Genomic DNA, 17,695 nt, shown 5'->3' on the forward strand with positions numbered 1-17,695 from the left:
AGCCAAGGGAGCAAAGGAGAAAGACAAATGTAGTAGGAACTCCAGAAATTCAGAGGAGAAAGCTCAAACCTCTGCTAGCAAAACCCATGAAAGACATATACGGAGGTTTCTGTTTTTGTATTTTAAAAACCTACCTAGCCCTTGAATGAAGGATGAGTTTGCCTTAGTTGAAAAATGGGGGAAATGATTTCCAGGTAGAAGAAGGGGGATGGCAAAGATCTGAATTGTGAAGATAGGTTCAAGGTACACTTAGGAAATAACCAGAAGATTATCTCGCCTCACTGTATAGTGTTTACAAGAGGCAGAGAGGGCAAATGGAAAAACAAGTTGGTTCCTATCTCTATGGTCCCTTCCACTCTAAGATTTGATAGTTCTGTGACTTCAGGACTGTATTTAATAGAAGGGGAACATCTGTGAAACACATATGAACATATCTAGCAGTGGGGCATTGGCTGTTAGAACCCTACAGCATTGATTCACCTACCAAGAAAGATCGATTTCCTGTCCCTTATACCGTCCCAGATACTAGTGTTAGTTTTGACCAAGGAACGACACAGAAAAAGCATTATATCCTGCACAGACCTGCATATTTTTCATAGCATTGCTAACAAGAAGTGGAAGGGCAGAGGAGAGAGCTAGCATTTCCCGAGCATCTGCTGTGTGGCAGCCACTTGAACAGGGCTTTGATTTAATATTCAGAACAACACCATGAGGAGACATTATCAACCCTGTTTTACTAGGGAGGAAACTGAGAGGCAGCACGGTTAGTCTGTTGGAGATCACACAGTGAAGGGGGAGTTGGAACAGCGGTTTCCGCTCTGGCTTCCCGGGCTCTTCCTATGACTCAGTTCCAAAGTGGTGGTGTGGAGATTCGCACCCAGGTAGGCTGGCTCTAGAGCCTGCACACCTATGGGCCGCGCCATGTTCCTAGAGCCATGCTTAACCCCCGTCCTCGCCTCTGTGTTAGTCAGAGTCATAATAGAGATCATAAGCTATCCTCACACCACTCTCTGGAGTGGAACCTGCAGAGTTTAATCACAAACCAAGACTCAGGGAAATCAGTGGGATTTGGGCACTGACCTCAGTCTTTTTTTTTTTTTTTTTAAGGCTATGTGATTAACGGTGAAGAACTCCAGTGAGTGAATCTGGTGGTTTCAGATGTGTGCTCCGTGCCCATCTTGGCTAAGAGCGCAACTCCCATTGACATCTCCACACCAGCGGCCCCCGCCCCATAACTGAACACCGTGTGCTTGTAGGCAGAGGTTGAAAAAGTGTCAGAAACTTACACTGGAACCTTGGCTTTTTAGTAAGGGGTGAACATTTGCTTGCATCTGAGACATTTCCATTAAAATTACTCTTGCTCTCAACAACAACATATGGTGTTTATTTGGTTTTTTATCTGTTATATGTTTATTGCTTTTAAGTCAAATTATATATTTTCTTCAGAAAATTCTCCAGGGTCAGAAGCTGCTGTGTATAGATGCTACTTGGTAATGCTTTCCCCTTTCCTGTCCTTTGCCTCTACGCCATTAAAAACTTTGGAAATGAGGAGAAATCCTGTTAGTGAGTTTGGGTATTATAGACCGATGTGAGCAGGCTGCCACTGCTTGGATTTCTAAGAATTTCCATGATCCTCAGAGTCACGTTCACAATAAGAGAAGCCAGCAAAAGTCCCCTGCAAGAGCTTGAAAAAGGCAGATTTGTTCAACCCATTGAAGATGTGCTCAGCCCACCTGCCACTGCCTCTTCATAGACTGCCCCCCTGCGGTTTGACTCATCCCAGGGCCAGTGGCTACAAACCTCCCAGGGCCCCGGGGCTCTCCATCCTTTGAGATTAGTCACATTCCTCAATCAGTTTTCTACAGGATGTTATGGTATTTAATAACTTGAGAAAAGTTTGGAACAATCTGGAAAATTGAAAAAAAAAAGCACGCATCCCCTGTAGGAGAGATGGGGGCAGGAGCTGGCGTTCGCACAGGCAGCTTCATGCTTTGCTTGGAAAACAGCTGTTCTGGGGAGCAGTGCATTTGGCTAAAGGGTGCTCCTGATAAAGCAGGGGCCTGGGTTGATGCCCACAGCCCTTTCTTATTTCCTGACTGGACTACAGTTCTACACATTTTTTTTTTAAAGGACATTCTTGGTCTTAATATAACAAATCCACCTCAATCATTGGAATAATATTCCAAGCTTGGCTGATTCAACAAAGCCACTAGAGCAGAATGGTAAAGAGTGAACGTTCTGGAATCAACTTGCCAGCTCTGCCACTTATTAGCTATGAGATCTTTGGCTAGCTACTTAATTTCTCAGCACCTCCATTTTCTCATCTGTATAGTGGGGGAATAGGAGAACCTACTTAAACAGGCTCTTATGAGCACTGAATGAGCTAATACTTGTGAAATACTACCAAGGCCGCGTGGGTCATGGTGAGTACTCATGACATAGACCCAGTTTCCTCCATGTAGGACAGCCTAATGTATCACGTTCAGGTTTCCTTTCTGTTTCCATACAGAACAGTATTAAAAAAAATACTTGTGAATTATAAAAGAGCCACTGGTCGTGTATTTATTATTCTGTAAGTTAATATTGTAGTCCCATTCAAATTCATATTCTATGAGTTCGTTATGTAAGTGAATACTAAATGAGTACTCGGCACATCATAAGCCCTATAGAAGTTCCTGAAATAATATAAATGTAAATGTCTCTATGAGAATGTCTCCAGTTTGCTGGGTCCTTGAGAACTGGGACTTTTCCCTGCGACATCTCCAGATCACAGCCACCTGAGTGTGTACGAAGTGCATAAGAACTTAATCTCTCTGTTTTCAGGGATGAGGTTTCCCTACAAGATCAAGGATTATTCAAATTGGAAGAATTCCAGAAAAAAAAGAAAGAAAGAAAGGCAAGGCAAGGCAAAGAAAGACAAGATAAAGGCTCTGAGAAGGAGAGGGAAGATGAGGGGGAGTGAAGAGAGCCGAGCAGGGGCTGTGGAGCCAGTGACAACCACAAAGGCAGGGAATATTCCTGCCAGGGCCTCCCCACGTGTTAAGAGCCAGGCCCCAGCCGTCATTATTCAGAACTTCGAACATCTGCTCAGAAGGAGCAACTCTGATCATATACCCACTTCGTATTAGGAGGCTGAATCCAAGGGAGTAAGCTCTAAATTCAAGCTTGAAATCTTTTTCCAAGTTCTTGTTCAGAGTATGACAGAGCTACTCATTCACTACTATTTTCTGGCAGTTATGGCATCTTCCTGGTTTTTATGCTTCTGAATCATAAACGGAGTTTACACAAATGGTAGAAAAATGACCTCCAAACCTTCTGATTCAGGGTTTCCATTCTTGTGTATTCTGCTTTTCTTCAACATCGGGAAGCCTCAAAGATAGCTATTTGAAACACTGGGTTTACTGCAGTGTGCAAAGACGTTTGTTCAGAACCTGAAGGAATCTTCAGTTGTGTGGGCCCCCTTTGCAGATGGGAGCCATGGAGCAGCAGTCAATAACCCGGTAAAAGGACTCCTCACATCTGAGCCGGGGCACGCCTACCTCCACACAAGCCACGGTCCCTGTCACCTACCATGGTATTTTCTCTCTCTGCCACACCACTCTCCAATTTATAGTCAATTAGTGTTTTATGAGGCTATAAAATTGAGTAAAGGAGGTCAATATAATACATGCTATGCTCGAGTAGTAAATTCCGACAAAGCTAATGATACTTTCAAAACTTTCGGTCATTGATTCGGAGATGATGCACCATCCTCCCTATTGTCTGGCGTGGGGGAGGACATTCTTTTTGAGTTCTCAAGGGATGCTCAGTGTGGGCTGGCTTGGCAAGTGGCCTTGTTCACTCTCATTTGCAGTGGACATTAACAAGTCTCTCTAGAGCGTCACAGTGAGAGTGGGTGTCCATAAAACTAATTGGAAATGTCTGGGTTGGTCTGAAACATGGAGAGTTCCATTAGGCCAGGGCTCTAGGTTCCAACTTGATATAAATCTATGAACTTGGTGGGCTCCAGCAAAGCACAGAAGGAAAATCCTTCCTCCCCCAAACTCCCTCCCTTGCCATCCAAGTCATTTGGGTCAAATCATCCCTCCACTCCTCACTTGCTGTGTGACTTCTGGCAAGTGACTTGACCTTTTTGAACCAGCTTCCTCTCCCATATAATGGAGAAAATGAGATCCCCGTGTCTAGTTTTGTGAGGAGTAAATGACTCAGCAAATGGTCATTCCCTTCTTAGCCCTCCCTCCCGCCTTCCACCTTCCTACCAGAAGAGGATTCTTTTCTGGCTCACTCTGATGCTAAAGTGCCTTGAAAGGAGGCCTTACCCTTTTCCTGAGGTTCTTTCCATCATGCCATGTGTAGGAGGAGCCACTGGAGTACTCACTGCAGGTGCTCGAAAGAGACAGCTCACTGCTGCTGCAGCTGTTTCGAGGACAGAGATGACCAGGGATGACAACCCCCAAACCAGGGCATTTCAAAGCAGGGACTCCTGATTTTGCATTCAGCTGGCATTCCTAAAAAAGCAGGAGAGCTCTGAGCGAGGGCTTTGCTTTGGGGACAGCAGATCCCAAGTCAGCATCATAGGGAAGGTAGCCCAGTGGTGAGAAGCACAGCTTTTGGGTCAGACAGACTAGGGGTTCCAATCTTGGCTCTGCCCCTTACTGGCACACTAGGAGGAATTATTTAATCCCTTAGAGCTACATTTTTTATTTTTATTTTTTATTTTTTTTTAAAAAGTGAATAATGATGATACTGCCTACCTTATGGGGTTACTGCAAAGACCAAATGGGCTTCTAGATTAGAAGCATATTGCACAGTGCCTGACCTAAGTGGGTGCTTGATTACGATGAGCTGTCATCGCCATTAGGCAGAATCACCACAATGGTAGTTTCGCACTTTCTCCAGGCATACTGGTCAAAGAATCAGATCAATATCAAGATACGACTAATGGTCCAGAAGAATGAAGACAGAGTCGCATCTTTGGCTGTAGGGTTCAAGCACACGAACACTAGACTGGGAGCTAGCGACCTGGATCTCACGTTGCCACTGGTATGAGATATTGAGCAAAGAAGGCGTTTAATTTCCATGGACCTCGAGGTCTTCCTTTGTTGGCGGGGGGGCGGGTAGTAGTTCTACCAGATTACTCCCAGGATCCCTGTGGCTCTGATAGCATCATTCCAAGTCAGGAATCAAATGCCCAGGAAGCCGTGTCCAGTGGAACACCGCAGTACAGAATCACGAGGTTCTGTTGCAGAGGTTACAGAACTTTTCATATCAGCTGGCTGTCCAAATGATAAAAGCTATCACATTGACTAGATTTGGATCCCATGCAAGAGATCCAGGAGGTTAGAGTTCTAGGGGTCTATAGAGGCACGAGCGACAAAGTTGGAGACATCCCAGCACATCTAGACAGCCACCTTCTCAGCCCCTCATGTAACAGATGGAGCTGCAAGAGCTGGACAAGCCAAATTAATTTACATCCTGCTCACGAGAACAAAGGCTCTCCTTACAGTCTCATTCCACTCTCCTATCTATATAAAGCTTGTCTCAGAAATTCTTTGACGGGGAACCATCTGTCTTTGTGTCATTCCCAGAATGGCAAAGCCTCTTACTTATGCAATTTATTGACACTTTACGGGTGCCTTTAGCACCTGAGTACTTATCACTGTTCTCCAAATGCAATTCCAGCTGACGGTGACCAAAGACCTGCTCGAGGAAGGCGAGGCGGGCTGTCCTGGAGTACTGGAGGTACATGCCAACCCCCCATGTAAGTACAGACAGTATGTTTAATTTCCGCTCTAATCGATATCCATAATGCTTCATAAGGTTAGATATTCAATATCAGGCATCTGCCTGCTGTCAATACCTCATTTTTTGCTGTAAAACAATCCCTTTAAGTGACCTAAAAATGCCAAGAAATTTTACTACTCTATTCCGCACTCCCTAGAAGTTCGGCTCTGGGTATCACTGAAAGAAGACACTTACCTTAAAATGGAGCATTTGGCAGTATCTGTTGATTTATGACCTTGCTTATTGCTGCGTGTGACTTAGTTAAGGGGAGTTTGTATTTGTATCGTGACACGTGCCCACAAGCAGCGGTGCCGTTGCATGGGAGCCCCGACACTGACACGTCAGCCACTGCACACTGCACAACAAGCTTTCAGAAGTAACACGTCATGCTCCACTTGCACTTGTGTGTGTCCCACGTTCGCCATCCTCAAACCCCGCCTATTCTGTTGTTTGATTAGGCGAGGTGGTGGTTTTCTGTAGGCCTGCCTCTGCTCTGACAGCTAGGTCTGTCCTCCAGGGAGAGACTGTGTCTGTGCCCTGCGAGGCCATCCAGATCTAAACTTTTCTAGAAAATACCGCGTTTTCATGCTCTGTGCGGCTTCTGGTTACAGTCTGCATTGCACCTTTTCCCGAAGTACTGAAGCTTACGTGATTTTCCCTCTCTCTTTGCCCCGTTCCTTCCCACCACACCTCTCAACATGATATCTATTTTTACAACTCAACTCAATTCCCAGGCCTCTTTCTACGCATAAGCGTCCTCGCCCAGTTGTTGCCCCTGTGTGGCTCCGGGGTGGATGCTGGATTCAGAGGACAGGGGACCTGACCTCCGAGCTAGCGAAGGAAGGAACTGCTGCTTCTGCCCTGACCGTGAACTTGAGAGGCCCAGACGGGATGGAGGATGCTTCGGGGAGGTGGGGAAGGCCCATCACTGCGGGGCAGAGGCGGGCGGGGCTGGGGCGGTAAGCAGAGGACTGCAGGCTTCTCGTACTTCACCGTGCACACGTATCCTCTGGGATCTTGCTAAGTGCAGGCTCTGAGTCAGTCATTCTGAGGTGGAGCTGGAGAGGTAGTATTTTGGGGGACACTCCCAGGCTTCGATGCTGCTGATTTAGGACTTTGAGTAGAAAGCCCCGAGGGGAGCTATGAGAGAGGTCTACCTGATTCGTGGGTTACTTGGTAGGGGGCTGTGTCACCTCACAGCCTGACCTGGACTGTGTGGAGCAGGATGAGGGGAATGGTCGAAGCCTACCCACAGCCAGTGCACTGGGGAGAGGGTGTGTGCGTGTGTGCGTGTGTGTGTGTGTGTGCGTATGTGTGTTGGGGCAATTATGGAGTAATTCCTTACAAAGCAGAGGACCAGGGGTGCCTGGGTGGCTCAGGTGGTTAAGCATCTGCTTTCGGCTCAGGTCATGATCTCTGGGTCTTGAGATTGAGCCCCGCATTGGGCTCCCTGCTCAGCAGGGAGCCTGCTTCTCCCTTTCCCCTCTGCCTCTCCCCCTGCTTGTGCTTGCTCTCTCTCTCAATTGAACAAATAAATACATAAAATCTTACTAAAAAAAAAAAAGAAGAGGATCAGTCCTCCCTACTAGGACAATCTATCTTCCCTCACCCTAGACAATCAATGTTTGAATTTAATAAGGGATCCAGAATCTCTGACATCAGGGCTGCAACACGAGCTCCTTTTTTCCCTGCAGTTTCCTTCATCAGCACATGATTATCAAGCAGGATTATCTACTCCAGTGAAGAACTGCCTGTTCTGTGGCTGAATGCCTGAACTCTAAAGCCATTTACTAGGCTGAAATCCTGGCTCTTCCACCTGCTAACTCCTTGATTTTGGGAAAGTTACTTAACCCTTCCATGCCTCAGTGTCTTTCTTTGTAAATGGAGTGAAGGAAGGATGGATCACCTTAGATCATGTGAAATCTGAACAGCCCCTGGCATATATTAATGCTTTGTAATATTCACGTGTTGCTACTATCATCATCATTATTATTATTACTATTATTATTATTGTTTTTTTCAGATACACATGTCTTGACTCTCAAACTAAATCCAAGTTTACAGTCCCCCTAAGAGACTCTGTTTTGTACTTCTTGCCATACCAGTGTTGTCTGACACCCTGCACACCAGAACTGGGCTGAGCAACAGCCCGAAGTGTGGGTGTACTTTGTTTCTGGGATATCCTGACGTGAGCTTCTGGAGGGACATGCTAGCAGATACCTCTCTCCGGTCTCATTCCCCATCCCTGGGGCTGAGGCATAGTACCACATTGAAGAGGACGGGATGGGGGCTAAACAGCAGAGATTTTATTACTGCCCCAATGTTGTTAGAGGGCATGGTGGTACCTGCATTTTATGGATTCTATCAAGTCATCTTCACCACAATTTTCAGAAACAGAAAAGAAGTATCATTATACTCATTTTTCAGATGGGGCAATTGAGGCACAGAGGCATTAAGATCTTGCGTAAGGTCCCCCAGCCAGTACAACATTCTGATGTTGGGCCCAGGTCCTAGCCACTCTGCTATAGCACCAGGTAAGGCCCTTGACAATAAGCAGAACTCCTGGGCGAATACTGACCACCAAGCACCCAATTGGAGGAGTTCTAATTAGTACAGATAATGGCTATTATTAAAATTATTCTCTGCCCAAAAAAATGTATAGTGGTTTCCGTTGTAACATTATCTTAATTACGTGGACGTCATTGGCAAAATACCACCTGTTTGCACTATTCAAAATGTATTTTTCTCATTGTGTGTTTTAGATTACTACCTTCGGTGACTCGTAGGCTTTAACATCCTTACTGTGAGAAATGCGATACAAAATCCGCAATTTCAATTAAAAAAAGAAGAGAGACAGAGAGAATGATGGCAAGAGTTTCTTGGGTAAAAACTGCACACTTAAAAAATTCCTGACCTTAAGGCCATATGATAGATTGGATGCCATTAAGGTCTTCATGAATGTTTAAAGTGACAGCATTCCACTGAAATTTAATTCCAATCTAAACTGAGAATATTTACCTTTGATATAGAATATCCTACTTACACTGATCAAATTATACAGTAAAATCAAAAGCCAATTATCCACAAATGTTCACCCATCATTGTTTTAAGCCTAACATTTTTCATTACATATTTATTTGGCTCTTGTATTTTCCAAGTTACTTGCTTTATGTCAACGAGAGTTAAAAGCCACGCTGGTTAAAGTTTTGCCAAATAAGCACAAAGCTAACCCTAGCTAGAGAAAAAAAAATGTACAGCCCATGAATTTTTAAAAGTTCATACATAATATATCATAAAAGTAGGATGAATAATATAGGACATGGGCTTTAATAAAAAGCTCCTTGACCATTTCTCAGAGACTTTGAGATGTAATCAATACCCAAAAAGGTATCTTGGGGACGAAGCCAAGATTTATGATATTTTTGCCGGGAGTGACACTTTCTGCTTACTCTATCAGCTGGGGGACATGATATTGAATTTCAGAGAACACAAGAAAGGGAGGTATTTTTATCTGCCTGACAATGCTTCAAGGATGCGCTTTATGGTTCACTTGTGACATCATATTTGATGGAAGGAAAATAACCTAAACAAGCGATCCGAAGGCAGGAGGGAAACTCACATGAATCTCAACATCAGTCCGCGACTGCGTCAGACTTCGGCTTCTTTCCACATCTGAAAGCAAATCTCCGGATGAAAGATCTAAGATGCGTGAGTGAAGTTTCTAGGTAAAAACAAGCAGAGACATTGCATAGTGATGACTTAATTGTTTGTTTCAAAATCCTGCCTTGGACAGTTAAGTCTCAAAGGAGTTGACGTTTCTAGATTAGATAATACATAGCCTAACTCAAAAAAGTTTATTCTAGTTTTATCAGCAACCCATATATATATGTGCAAACTCAAGCTTATAAATAATAGTCACACTCGCACAGTCTGTCAGTCTCTGCTGGAAAATAAGTAGTAGGAAAAAGTAAGTAGTAGGTGGAAAATAAGTAGCAGGAAAAAATGTGAATCTTCCAATACTCTTATTGGCTAGTATGAAAATTAACTTTTGATATTCACATTAGAAACCAATCACCATGTTAACCTTATTACGTTGAGCAGCGGTTAAAATCTGAGCAAATAATTATAAAAGTGACCTTATTTCTAAATAGCATTGATCTTGTGAAATCTTCCCTTGGACACATTTTAACTCAAAGTCATTAACGTCATCTGTTAGGAACAATTAATGTGAATAGAAAATAATTGCATCTGGGATCTGGGGACTGGGAGGACTTTGTGCGTTAATATTCACAGGCTACTTGATTATATACTCAATTCTTTATTGCGGCGTTGCTTGGGAGGCCTGCTAAACCAGGGACATTTCACTATATTAATCTTTATACTAATTACTAAGGCATTTCTGTGGACATTAAATTTGATCTGTTTAATTGCAAATACAATAAAACTCATGATTTATGTCTAATGTTTCTGCTAGGCTGATGACATTTTAAAATGGTACTTGTAGCCTGGTTTGTCTTGGTTACAACTTTTGTGACTTCAGACACTAAAAAATCGAATTGAGTTAGTCAATAATGTGGCTAAGCGTGCCTCCCTCACCTCCGCAAAGTTTTTCTGTTCTTTTTCCTCCCTGGAAAGGCCTTGCTGCATACTGATGTTGATCCAGGAAGTGTCTCACATTCTGGGCCAGTAATTAATGTTGGGACCATCTTGGAGTACAAGGCTGGCCCCATGGGTCGCTCTGTCCCGCAGACGTACTATGTAGTCAGCAGGGACTGTAAACTCCACTAATGTGAGGGACATTTGCTACGTTCTCCATCGGACCCCCCGCAGCCTGGACTTGCGTGAGAGCCCTGTGTCTTGCTCAGCTGGCCACTCAGCAAACATGCCTTCAGCAGCTGATGGAGGGAGGGCGCTGAGGGAGGACTGTGTTTCCTCCTCTGCAAAAGCAAAGGCACTTTTTTTTTCTTTCTGTTACGGATTGTCCTCCTCCTTCCCAGGGAAGCTCTAAATCACTATTTGCTTCAGACCAATACTTGGGCTTCTCTCCATCACCATTCACCATTCACTTCTCTCCATTCACCAAAAAGGGCCCACACCCTAACCTGGTTGCCTGTTACCTTGAAAATTCTAATTTCTCCAACAGAGCTAAGACATCAATAGGTTACTAGAATCAGGATGTTGTTTCTGCACGATTTTTATAATCCTTTCCCCAAGCTCCCTCTAGAAACGGAGTCTCCTCAGGGGCAACAGTCATTTAATCCCCGGGCTCTGTCACAGTGTGTACTACTCAGTGAGTAGCGAATACCCCACTGATACTTGTTGTAGTCTCTAAAGAAAAAGATGTCTTTACATTTTTCTCACCCACTCATAGGTTTTAAAGTTTGAGAGAGTGCCAAAAGAATGATAATGTTCTGAGACCTAAGGAAACACTTATCAATATGCAAACAGTCCAAGAAGTTATAGGAAATGACATTCAAGAAAAGAAATGATGAATTTGAGTGGTATGTCATGTGATTTTAGGGAAGAGTCCTTCTAGATTAGACATCTGAGGTAATTTGGTTCATGGTTGCTCTTTACTGCTTATCAAATATATGATGTCATCCTTTGCTTTCTGAATGACTATATGTATCTATAAATGCATCCTCCTAAATGATGTTATATTTTAGCAGTTTATATTCAAATGTTCAGTTCCCCTCAGTTGAAGTCAGGAACATCGTGTGGGAGAGGAGACAGGTCCTGGGACAAGGGGCCAGGTGACCTGAGTTCCAGCTCCGTTTAAGGCACAAGTGTTACCAGATCTTGGGAATGTAACCGAATCTCTCTGTCTGAGATTCCTCGCTAGTTACAGAGGGATGGGAGTGGCTGCCTAACCTACCCCACAGGTAGGGACAGCGGCCGCCATAGTCAGGAACAAGAACAGGAAAGAGAGTACACTGAAATTCACAGAGCCTTACACCAATTACTTGTCAAAACTGAGAGCTGGTGGTAGGTAATTTCTTGAATGCTAAGGTACACGTGAATCCTCTGTTGTTATAGTTTCCACATATGTAAGGCAAATGCAAACTGACTTGGAAAACGAAATCTATTTCTGCGTTAAGGCCATAGGCAAGAAAACTGTAGGTAAATATCCTTTCGCACAACTTGCTTTAAATAACCATGAAAGCTCACGAGCCCAGAGATGTTCCACTTCTTTTTTGTTGGTGGTGTTACACTTTTTTAAAATAAGAATTTTTATGAAAGGCTTCTATTTTCACACCTATAGAGGTGCACGTTATATTATAATAAATATATTCTCACAGACGTGCACATACAGGGTGTGCAAGAGACTAAGCACATCGCTTTTCAAACTGATGTTATCTGTGCTTAATAAGGGGCTCAGTGCAAAGTAGGTAGAGTGTATACATGGGGAATTCAACTAAAGATACTGTCAGGAAGAGTGTAACTGCCAGGAGAATACCGCGACCTCTTGAAAGAAGTCTACCTGCTTAGAGGGAAAATCCTCAGCGCGTATCTATCTATAGTTCATGTTCACTATTAGTGTCCATCTGGAAAACATCTCTCACCTGAAACAATTCAAACGTTGAATTTTTAACCTGAAAAGCTAGAGGAATCTTGGATTGAGACATGTTTTTTTCATGTTTTAGACACGAGAGGCAGGCAGATTATTCAGTATAGGTTTGAAATTGACCTCCCATCGCCTATCTCTGTAACTGAGATTCCACTTGGCCTTAGAAGTAGACACTCCCAGCCTCACACACTTCCTAACCAGAGGTCAGTGAGATCTTCTCGTTCAAACACTCTCTTTGATGAGAACAGTCTACCCCTCCCTTCCTGCCAGACTGGTTTCATTGTCTCCAGAATGAGTCCCTCTCACGTCTGAGCTGATGCGTTTGTCCATTTTCACACGGCACACTCTCCCTGCTCCTGCCCACCCACCTAAGACCTGCTCGTCATGGAGGACTGCATTAAAACCCTTTCTGGAAGACTCTCTGTCATCTCTAGGCCATCCTGGCTTCCGTACCTAGCCAGATGATATCCCAGGCCCATTCTGGCCTTGTACCTGAGGGGCGTGATTGCTGAATTGCTCCTATGTGTGGGGTCTGATTTCCTAACAGGGTGATCGGCTCTGAGAGAATGCAGGACAAGCCCTGTATTTCTGCTTTGTCTCTGTGGCAGGGACTGGCTAAGTGTCATGGAACGGATTCCCGCTTCTCTCTGGGCACACAGCTGGACCACATTTCCCAGCCTCCTCTGCAGCTCGTGTGGTCGTTAGACATGGTTAGTTCTAGCTAGCGGAATGTAAGCAAAAGCAATGTCCCTCCTGGCCCAGGACTATCTTTAGCATGTGGGGTGCCGTGCTCTTTCCCCTTCCCCTGGCTTGGTGTAGACAACTGAGCATAGCAGCCTTGCCAGCCATGTGTTAAAGATGGAGCCACCAGGTAGAAGGAGTTTGGGTTCCTCAAGGAAAGGGTGCCACCTGGGGACCAGAGATAACTTTTTTGGACTTTTCATGAGGAAGAAATCAATGTACACTGGGTTGAGCCATTATTCATCTGGGGGTTTGTTATCATGATTAATATTAGGCTGGCTGAGCTGGCCCTTCTCTGAGATAAGCGTTCTGCAGCAGACAGGGTAGCCACTCCATCATTCAATCAACACACACAGACTCACAGGCACACATACACACTATATATATATATTCACACACACATTTACACATGTACATATGTGTATGTCAGTAGACAAAGGTGACTTCTCACACTGAGGGATGGTCAGCTTCACAGGGAAAAGGCGTCCTTTCTGTCACTCTGCTGGGGGCGGGGAGGGATCTGTGTGATGTGCCAGAGGGTGTTGCCATCCATAGTCAGAACACACCCCCGTGCCAGTGTGAACGACCAGGCACGGCTCTGGGGGCCTGACAATGCAAGGGCAGCGAGTGCCAGAACCACACTGGGTCAGTACTGTTCAGTGGGTTGCCCTGCGTTGGGTCTGCCCCCAATATGTTCTCCGCACAGTTCTGAATCTGTAATTCAAGGCAGAGAAATATTCCCCTTGACAGACTGTGCCTAAGACTGGCTGTTCTCTCTTTGGTGGGATGAAGGTGGAGCCGCCCCTCCAGAGCAGCAGATAAGACGGTGGCAGCTCTCCAGTTAATGATGGCGGCGGGGACTGGAGCCCATGGTGTACTTGGGCCTTCCGAGCTGGGCTGGAAGGCCAGTTGCCCATTGCCTGCTTCTCTCCTCACTCATGGAGTTGCCTTTCTTCAGGTGCTCAGTGAAGGCTCCTTGTGTTTAATAGAATTCTGCCTCTGGGTTTTTGCTCAGTATGGAAATGAGGTCTTAACTTGAAGGCCCTGACGGCTGAGGCCAAGAAACCACTGAATCCTTATTCAGTGGCCCAAGGTGAGGGTAAAAAGCGGATCTTTATTGGAGAAATTGGGGCAGCATGGGAAACCAGGCTGGAAAAATCCAGTAAAATAGGGTGACGAGCCACGTTTGCATTTACGGGCGTACTTCCTAAAGTCTGAAAAGGAACGTGCGGATTTTTTCATGCCAGGATCTCAGGAGTTATTAACTCAGTGTACGATGCAAAGAGGAAAGGACTTCGCTCCCTTCTCTTTAGTAGGATTTGGTGAGAGAATGAATCTAAGACCGTAATCAGGCATACAATTATTCTCTGCTCTATTAAAATCCAAATATCTGTACAAAAGAGAAGCTATGGGAGTGAAGACGGCATGTATCTGATTCATGGGGTCTACCAACATGAGCAATTTAGTTTCCGCAGCAGAGGTAGATGTGAATTAGTGGTTTTAATCTGATCTGCCTCAAGTCCCTTGATTTACTTAACCTCGGTGGATACTCCAGTACGCATGCCCTGAATCCCACCTGGGGCCTGTTGTACATTCTCCAGAGTTACTTTTTCCTCTTTATGAAAAAGGTCTCCCCGGTAAAGGGGATGGCTTCGATGCCCACAATTCTTGAATTGCTCTTTTATTTATAAAGTGAGAAGCTCTGTTAACTACCCCATGAATTACTGCTAAACCTTCAGTGACCACATTTCTGTTCACAATATGCTCCACTCATTTGAAGGCATTTTCCACCCTCAAAAGTTCATGGTAGGATATTTAGAAGAAAGATGGAGGAATTTCTCAAAATCTGCCCAGTTACCACTGGTATCTTTAACTCTTCAGCATTCTGAGCCCAGGAGACGGGATATCAGGGCATCCTCCTCCCCTCCCCCTTCCTGCTCCTTTGCTGAGTGCGGCTGCTCCCACTATCTTGGCTGGTTGCCCATTTAAGGCTCACCCTCACTCTCAAATCTAGTGGCCTGGATCTTGGGCTGATATCTCCAAGAAAGAACACATTGCTTCTTTAAGCTTCAGCTTTGTTTGCAGATCACCCTCTCTCCACCCTGAAGAGCTGATCTCAACTCACAGCTGCCAGGAAGCTTCCTAGAGCCCCACTCCTGGTCCCTCGACTCAGCCCCAGGCTGGCCCCGGGCCGTCTGTTTCATCTTCTTTAATTCTACCACAAGGAAAGCAAGTCTGGAGTGTGCTATTATGAAATCTTTGGAGCATATTTTGATACTGCTAACTTCAGACGATTTCCTGCGCATTCACCACCTTTCCGGATATCCTCTGTTACAGGGCAGAAACACAGGTGGTGGGTTTGGTATATGTTAAGAGACGTGTTCTAAATATGGCTCTGAATTAGACATAATCAGGCGAAATAAGCTTTGTTCCTTCTGTTGGATAACAAAACAATTTTCGTAGGCATGTGAAGGCTCCGGAAAGAAGTTCAAGGAAATCTCCTCGATAGCGTGGAGCCTGATTAAGATCATTTTTCTTTGGAAGCCTTACTCATCAGATGATCATCCAAAAATCCCCAAAGTTTTCCTTTATGCCCATACGAGACTTAATTTTTGCCATATTCAGGAAATGTGATTTTTGAAAAAGATTTTATTTATTTATCTGAGAGAGAGAGAGGGGAAGAGCAGAGGGAGAGAATCTTAAGCAGACTCCCCACTGAGCACAAAGGTGACGTGGGGCTTGATCTCAGGACCCTGAGATCATGACCTGAGCCGAAACCAAGAGTCAGATGCTTAACTGACTTCATCACCCAGGTTCCCCAGGAAATGTGATCCATCCATCCTTCCTTCCTTCCTTCTTTCCTTCCTTCCTTCCTTCCTTCCTTCCTTCCTTCCTTCCTTCCTTCCTTCCTTCCTCTCTTTCTTAAGATTTAATTTATTTATTAGAGAGAGAGAGAGAGCACATGAGCAGGGAAAGGGGCATGGGGGAGGGAGAGGGACAAGCAGACTCCACACTGAGTGCAGAGCCCTACAGGGGGTCCAATCTCAGCACCCTGAGATCATGACCTGAGCTGAAACCAAGAGTCAGCCACCCAACTGACTGAGCCACTCAGACACCCCCAGGAAATGTGATTTTTCATCAGCTCTCCCAAATACCATCAGGAGAGCAGACCCCTGGTTCACATTTCACAGGTTTCATTCTGTTCCATTAAGAATTTATTATAAAACTGAATATTACATAACTGCATATTACATAAGTGAGTATTAAATGATCATTTCTTAGATTTACAAAAATTTGAGCCGAGGACAAAATCTTTTCAGATAAAACCTGATGTTTAATTAATTATGCCATTATTTCCATTTTGGGATACAAAGATAAAACATAATATCTGCCTTCAGCCATCCTGCTGATGCGACAGAGTATGCCTTTCGAATGTTCTCCTGGAAGCTCTTTAAAAAATACCTTCATCAAGATTTGATCTCACTTCAGAGTCTGAAATTTTTATAGATTTTTTTTTAAACCATATACAACAGTTCTTGCTACAATTATTACTTTTCCTGACAACTCTTAGACTTGCCTTGCGTTTCAGTCTTTAGGTGCCCCAAGTGCATTCTGTCTCACTCTAGATGCTGCTTCTGCAAAGGACATGGTTCTACATCCTCTTTTCTCCTTGTCTGGGACCCAAGGTTATAAGACGCTTTTGAAACAATTATTCCGCAGCTATATTCAAAACCGTCTTCGAGGGTCCCTGCTACCATGACAACCTGATTATCCGGTGGCTGCCTCAGGGAGTATTTGGCTTGGTGACTAGGAAGTTCACTGGGGGGCCTCTGCAGCTCAAACTGATGACTGGACTATCTCGAATCTGTCCTGTCTTCTGAAATTCCATTAACAGTGCCCTGAGGACCCATAGGGTGAGAATCAGCAGGAAGATGGATGGGGATGAAAACAGCAGACCCTGCCCTTGGGAGTCGCCACTCTAATTAGTTCACCAAGAAGCATTTATGAAGCATCTACTGTGTACAGAGTCTTGACTATGAACTATGAACAGACTCAAGGAAGCTCATTAGTGGAACGTACTAAATATCAATGAGGAGCCCAACACACAGATGAGACAAAAAAAAAGAAGAATTTTTAAGGCAGAATATGCAAAGTGGATCACGGGAGAGTAAGGTGATACGGAGGCAGAAGTGGGGGTGGGATGGGGGTCAGCCTGGTCATACGGTTAAATATGAACATGATAACGTTCTGTGTAATAAACCTTCACACAACAGGGGCATAGCTCTCCCTCTCGAGCTTCCGAATCCCTCGGTCTCCTTACTCAAAACAACAACAAAAAAGAATGAGAAACATTTCATATATAACAGCAAAGTGGCAGAACGTGGGGAGAGGATGTAGGGTTAGGGCTTCTGCAGCAGGTCACCTGTGGGCAGGTGGGGAGCCTGTTCTGAAGATGGAGTCACACTTGCTTGCCTGTGACTAGTCCTAAGACTCTCTGAAGCTTCCCTTTTGTCTTCTCCCTTGACTCTGATGTGAGAGAGGAAGTGATTCAGCACAGTCTGGGCCTATTCTGGGATCTAAGAGATACAGAAGTGCCGTGAA

At 44.6% G+C, this 17,695-nt stretch overlaps 1 protein-coding gene across 5 annotated transcripts in view; it reads right to left on the bottom strand.

Annotated features, from left to right (window-relative positions):
* NCKAP5 (NCK associated protein 5) overlaps nt 1-17,695 on the bottom strand; it is a 941,115-nt gene that overhangs the window by 107,126 nt on the left and 816,294 nt on the right. For all 5 annotated transcript variants that reach the window (XM_087856956.1, XM_087856989.1, XM_087856931.1 and 2 more), the window contains 2 exons: nt 9,404-9,505; nt 4,320-4,508 (listed from right to left, as the gene is read on the bottom strand). In XM_087856956.1, coding sequence (XP_087713082.1) covers nt 4,320-4,508; nt 9,404-9,505 — 291 coding nt within the window. The remainder of the gene's footprint in view (nt 1-4,319; nt 4,509-9,403; nt 9,506-17,695) is intronic.

Source organism: Ursus americanus, chromosome 1 (genome assembly GCF_024610735.1).
Source record: "Ursus americanus isolate L20-20 chromosome 1, mUrsAme1.1.p, whole genome shotgun sequence".
Taxonomy (NCBI): Eukaryota; Metazoa; Chordata; class Mammalia; order Carnivora; family Ursidae; genus Ursus; species Ursus americanus.